This window comes from Glycine soja, chromosome 12 (assembly GCF_004193775.1).
Source record: "Glycine soja cultivar W05 chromosome 12, ASM419377v2, whole genome shotgun sequence".
NCBI lineage: Eukaryota > Viridiplantae > Streptophyta > Magnoliopsida > Fabales > Fabaceae > Glycine > Glycine soja.
This window is the reverse complement of record NC_041013.1, coordinates 4,673,893-4,679,892: the sequence shown is the minus strand read 5'-3', so window position 1 is coordinate 4,679,892 and position 6,000 is coordinate 4,673,893. Positions and strand designations below refer to the sequence as shown.

At 30.1% G+C, this 6,000-nt stretch overlaps 1 protein-coding gene across 1 annotated transcript; it reads right to left on the bottom strand.

The window, feature by feature from the left end:
- Positions 1-256: 256 nt before the first annotated feature.
- On the bottom strand, positions 257-2,217 carry LOC114379814 (epsin-3-like). Its single transcript, XM_028338550.1, has 4 exons — positions 1,907-2,217; positions 1,620-1,742; positions 1,337-1,498; positions 257-1,224 (listed from the first exon to the last, which is right to left on the bottom strand). Exons 1-4 carry the CDS (start codon positions 2,011-2,013, stop codon positions 639-641), a joined length of 978 nt encoding a protein of 325 aa, XP_028194351.1. The 5' UTR covers positions 2,014-2,217; the 3' UTR covers positions 257-638.
- Positions 2,218-6,000: the final 3,783 nt, after the last annotated feature.

Genomic DNA, 6,000 nt, shown 5'->3' with positions numbered 1-6,000 from the left:
ATTTCTAGCTCAAATCAATCATCATAGTGTTTAATGATAGAGGGTTAGTTGGTTCCTATAGTTTTTGCTATCCTGAATCAGTCTGATACGTTCAGACTGACCTATTGTACATTAAAAATTACAACTGCAGAGCTTATAGAATTTTATGCGGAGATGAGTTCAAATACTTTGAACCTTGTAGTAAATGATTTGCTGAAATCGTAAAATCCTATAAAATTGCTTTAATCTATTGTCTAGAACTTTGCTCAAACAAACCTTTAGCTCATAATAAACAAGAAGCCATTTTCCCAAAGTAATCAAATGATTGTCTAAACCCCATTTCAAGACAGTTCTTGGAGCGCCTTAAAAACAGGTTATGGGATTTCCATTAAATGGCTACGGAAGGTTGAATTTCTACGCAGATTAAATATAGAGAAATACAATCCAAAATGACAAAATCTCTCTTCTTTGTTGAGTAACAAACCGTGATAGAGGAGAAATTCTAGCAGTAAAATAATGGTTGCGCATATCCATGAAATATGAATACATGTTGCTCTTCTGAATTGAAAATGCAATATTTGCAAACAACTTGAACTTTTTGGGTTCATTTAAATCTTCAAATTGCTTCAAAACCCTGGTAGTATACTAGTATTCCGTCTCTAGCAAGCAGAAAGCAAGGAGGCAGTGACATGCATTTCTGTTGAACTAAAGGGGTGATCATCTTCTGTTCTGATGATTCCAAGCTTGGAGTCCTCTTCACCCCAATCCAAAATTGGTTTGGACTCCCCATTCAAGTTCCATAGATGGAACTCCTCCTTGCTAGGCTCCATGTTTTCTTTAGAACTTGTTTCAGATTTCTGAAGCATTTGATTGTTGTTGCCAAGATCATCATCCTGATATCCCTTGGCTTCCACACTACCCAATGACTTGAAGGTTCCACCTTGATGGCTTGGAAATTTAACAGCTACTGTGTCCACATCCACACCATTGTTTAAACAAGAGGACTGGTTTTCCAGATCTTCACGGTTGTTCAAGTCTGAATCATATCTCCTAAGCGTGGATGGCAACGATCTCTCACGTAGAACGCCTTGTCCCTGAGTTGACAAATGAGAAAAACTTCCAAAACCTTCAATCCCTCTAGATAACCTTCTAGCATTTTTTCTCTCTTCCTTGAGAAGAGTCCCTTCTTCCAGCAGTTTCGTTATCCTCTCAGATTTCTTTCTCACAGTTAGGCCCCAATTAAACCTACAAACACTCAAAATGCACTCATTGTCTTGTAGGACCAGTGTCAAGAGGAAGAAAATTAATAAGCATATATTTTTATTTTTAGGCAAGAGTTACAAAAATAAGAACATACCCAGTGTCATCAATATACTGAAAACCTTTCATCTGGCTAATGACATCTTTGTCACTCTTAAATTCCTCAGCAACACTCTCTGGTCCATGAGTCAACAGGTGCTCAAGCACGATCAGGGAATTGTAAGAGACCCTCCAATTCTTCTTTTCAAATTTAAGAAACCTGTTTAAGAATTGTACCAGTCATTCATCCATGATTGGTTGATCTATATTCTATAGATGATTGATTGATTGAAACAAAAGTGGGGAACATGGTAAGGAAAACAAAAGGGACCTGGAAGCACCTTTTATGCAGAATCTCCACAATCCTCCAATAATCATCTAGCTCAAAAGCATCCCTTGAAATTGATCTGAGAGTTCTGGCATCTGGGGCCCATGGATTTCCACTTGTTGCCTCTTCTGTCATCCTGCAAATAGTAAAATACATCCACACACAGGAAAAATAAAATATAAAATATGTTAGAAATCCTAGAACTAGTTTTGGTTATGAAACATATGGAAGGGTGATCACTGATCAACAAAATGACAAAATCAAAATCTCATGATGATGTCATAAAAGAGTTAGACTTACAGTTCTGCAGGGGTGACATCTGTTAGTGCTAATCTAGCAGTCTTGATTTTCTCCTTGAAGAAGAAAGAAGCTTGCCTTTTGAATTCATGGAACAAGGGTGTGCTCATTTTGCTGCTGTTTGTTTTGTTCAACGCTATGAACAATCGGACATAATCTAAACTTATTCCATTTGGTATGCAACAGAGAAAAAATGAGAAGAGTGAGTGGTTTTGGTTTGGATTGTGATAAGTAAAAGAAGCTGAGGTCACAAATTACAACTAATCCTTTAATATAGTAACAAAAATCAACACATTAATTATCAAATGACGTGACACTGTGTCAACATTAATAGTCTATGTGAGGGGAAAAAAATACTAGTATACAATTTAATCCGTACGGTGATTTATGAAAACAAGGTGTGAGTGACTTTGATGCTTGGACTTTGGCAAAGAGAATTTTAATTTGCACATGAGGCTTTCTCAAGCTGCAATTAGTTTAGTTTTTGATTTTTTTTCTCACCAGTATTTGAAATTGCAAACGCGTATGTGAATAAGTCAACATCTTGGGGGTCATCACTTGGGATGGGTGGTTGTGTTTAAATTTTGAATTTGATTATTGTGAATAAGTCAGAGTTCAAAGTTTTTCCCTCCTTCCAGAAGGGTTAGGCATGAGACAGTAAGTACGTGGGTGAAGGTTAGCCAAACTGGTATGTCAAAATCATGACATTATAGACCACCAATACCATATTACCATGTCCACGTTCTATTTCATGAAAAAATTATAATATATGCTTTCCATTTATGTCATTTGGTCATCTTTGTTATTCCCTTGCTCTATTGTGAGCTTAAATTTTTTCTAATTGATATTTTTAACAAATTAAAACTAATATTTGTCAATGAAAATAAAAATAATAACGTACTTTAAGTTAAAGGGATTGAACCATAAGTTATGTCCAACCAAAGAACCATACTTGATGATGAGAATTGAGTATTTTGGACATAGCCGTTGAAGTGTGGAAGTCACAGTCAATCAAATTATATTTTATGAGCATCCATCAGGCCATTGGAAAGTTTGCCGAAATTGATTGAACAATGATTTGCTTAGTGGCAGCAGCATCATATGACACGTTCCTCTTGACTTTATAGCCCAAAGACCGTCTTCTACGAAATTTTTAGGTTGTTGAATTGACTAGCATTAGCAAATTATCTTTAGTTTTGGAACAAAATAGAGAAATTTCTTGTGAATCCACCAAAAACATAGTTAACCAAATGTCCGGAGATATTCTGCACTTTGCACTAAGCGCCAATTGGTGGAGCCTTACGTGATTGCATTATAGTACTATACAATTGGTTATTGTATTCCATCCGTCTTATATTATTTATTATTTAACGTAATGTACTTTTTTTGGAAAAAAAATAATTGCATAAATTACTGTCAAAATGACTTTTTTTCAAAAAAAAAAAAATTGTTAAAAGAATTATAATTTAATTGTGAGTTCATCTAAGTACTTAGGTGAAATATCAATAAATCCAAATATTATAAGAAAAATATGATTAGTGATTTTTAATTTTTAATTTTTTAAGTGATAAATATTTTAAAATAAATTAAAATAGACATCTAATATTGAAAAACCTAAGGTTGATGAATTCAAATATCAAATAACGGGTGTGAATGTTCTGGGCTGGACTCCGCCTGGCAAAACCTATATCACATGGAACTTTATACTAGCCTAATTTAATTGTTGTATTTTCTCTTTTTGGTTACATATGGCACTTTATTGGATAAAATTAAAAGCAAATGGGAAAAGAGCTTTATTGAATTAATATCATGACTTTCTTCTATGCTTAGCAAGAGAGAATGAGCAACCACAACATTTAATGCAGATGGATCGCTTCCTCCATCTGTGCAGGAATTAGTTGTGAAAGGTTATTAATCAAAAGAGCACTAAGAGGAGAGCATGACTGAATATGAATCACTGACTTCGAATTTAATGATACTTATAAAGTGACAGATATTCATTTGATGCATCTGATGCGATGCTCGTCTACGCCTGTTGCTGTGCATTTAATTCCAAGTTAAATGGTAGCTAGCAGTTAGAAACTTGGTTTAATTTGGTACCAGTATAAAGAGCAGCTACGTGTCTTTACAAGGATTACGAATTTCAATAATTTGAAATTCGAGAAAAACTCAAATGTAAAATTTTTAAGTTTATGGTGTCGAAGGTTTATGTCAAAATAAAAACAAGAGAACATTAATAAATTTTTATTTTTTTAAATTCAATAAAAGAAAAAGAAAAGAAAATAGACTTTTCCTCTAACTTGTTTAGATTGATGGAAGAAAAATGAGATAAATCCATTCATCCCATTTCTTAGTTATATTTAAGGTTAATGCATATAATATTTTTTTTTCTTTTGCTTATATTTAAATTTAGAGTACTACTTTTGTCCCTAAAGTAAGTACTAATGTATAATACTTTTAATTAATTTTGTTATTAAGAAAATTAGTTGATTTAGTTAACTAATAGCATTAAATTTTTTGACTATTTATTATTTTATTTTTAAAAATTATCTTTAAAATTATTGAGACTCAACATCTAAAATAAACCATTTTAAAAAAATAAAAAGACATAATTTGAAACTTCTAAAAATAAAAAGACCTAATTGAGTCTTTTTTTATATAAAAATAATGGATCTAATTGAAATTTTTAATAATAAGAGAATCAAATTGAACTTTTAAAATAAATAAGATGACCAAAATACTAATTAAGCCAAAAAAAATATTTTTAGACTCAAATATAAACAAAATTTAGCTACTTTAATTTTATTTAATGATATCATCTTCTGAATATCCTTTAATTAATTATGATTCTAGTTTCAATGACTCATTTTCATTCTTGATGTCAAATTCCAGTTAAAGATACTTTAAGATCAGATTTTATTTTTAAATGCGATTAGTATAATTAAATAACATTAACTAACTTTTTAATCAAAATAAAATTAATTATTTTTCTTATATTTAAGTTAGAAGGTACTATTTAATTATAAAATTTGGTCCACTAAAATAGTAGTTCCTATAGACTCATATATGAAGAAAAATAAACATTTCATACTAATCAAGAAAATCAATTGATAGTGTTTAATTTTACTAATCTCAAGTAAAAGATAATTTTATTTCTAAAATATTATATATTAAAATTTGATATCATGAATAAAAAATAATCGAAAAAGAAATTACAATTAAACAAATGATATTTAGAAATGATATCTTTAAATAAAGTAAAATTAGTTAGATTTACTTATATTTAAGTTTATCATATAAAATATTTTTGTTTCTTATATTTGAGTTCAGATGAAATATTATAAGAGATTTATTAGTTATTAATAATAAGATTTTATTTTATTATATGAAAAATTCAATTAAGAAAACAATAGAAATAAAATATTCAAATCAAGATACATTACATTTATAACATCTCGAAAATTAAAAATTTAAATTTGAATTTTAACTAAATTTAAATAATAATATTATAAAAATGTGAAATTTAATGTTGAATAGGTCGTGAGGCTTTTTATTCAAATTTAGTGCAAAAGAGTTTATGTAATTTTTAAAAAACTAAATATGCATATTTTAAAAAGAGGGAGGGATTAATCAATGCTTTAAAAAATTAGCCTCTCTAAATTACAATTAAAAAGCTGCGTTAATGACATAAATTGTTCATAAACCTACAAAGACTTTATCTCTTTTACAATTAAACAGCTGTGGTGATGACATAAATTGTTCATAAACCGGCAGTCGAGAGAGACTTCACTCTTTTTGCTGAGAAAATTATAGAGGTTTTTAACTTTTTTATTTTTATGTACTTAATATAAAATATAATAAATACATTATAATAAAAAATTTAACTGGAAATTTTTTAATAAGTGCCCTTAGAAACTTGGTATTCAAACTTTTTAATTATGCCCTTAGAAATTTAATTGCAGGGGCGAAACGATTCCTTTGGTCAAAGATAGTTTTTGAATACAGTTACGTATGGTGTTAATTGCATAAAATGGACTGATGCTTAGATTGGCCGAGATTGCTTCCTTTCAATTCATTTTTCATTGAACCCTTTCGTA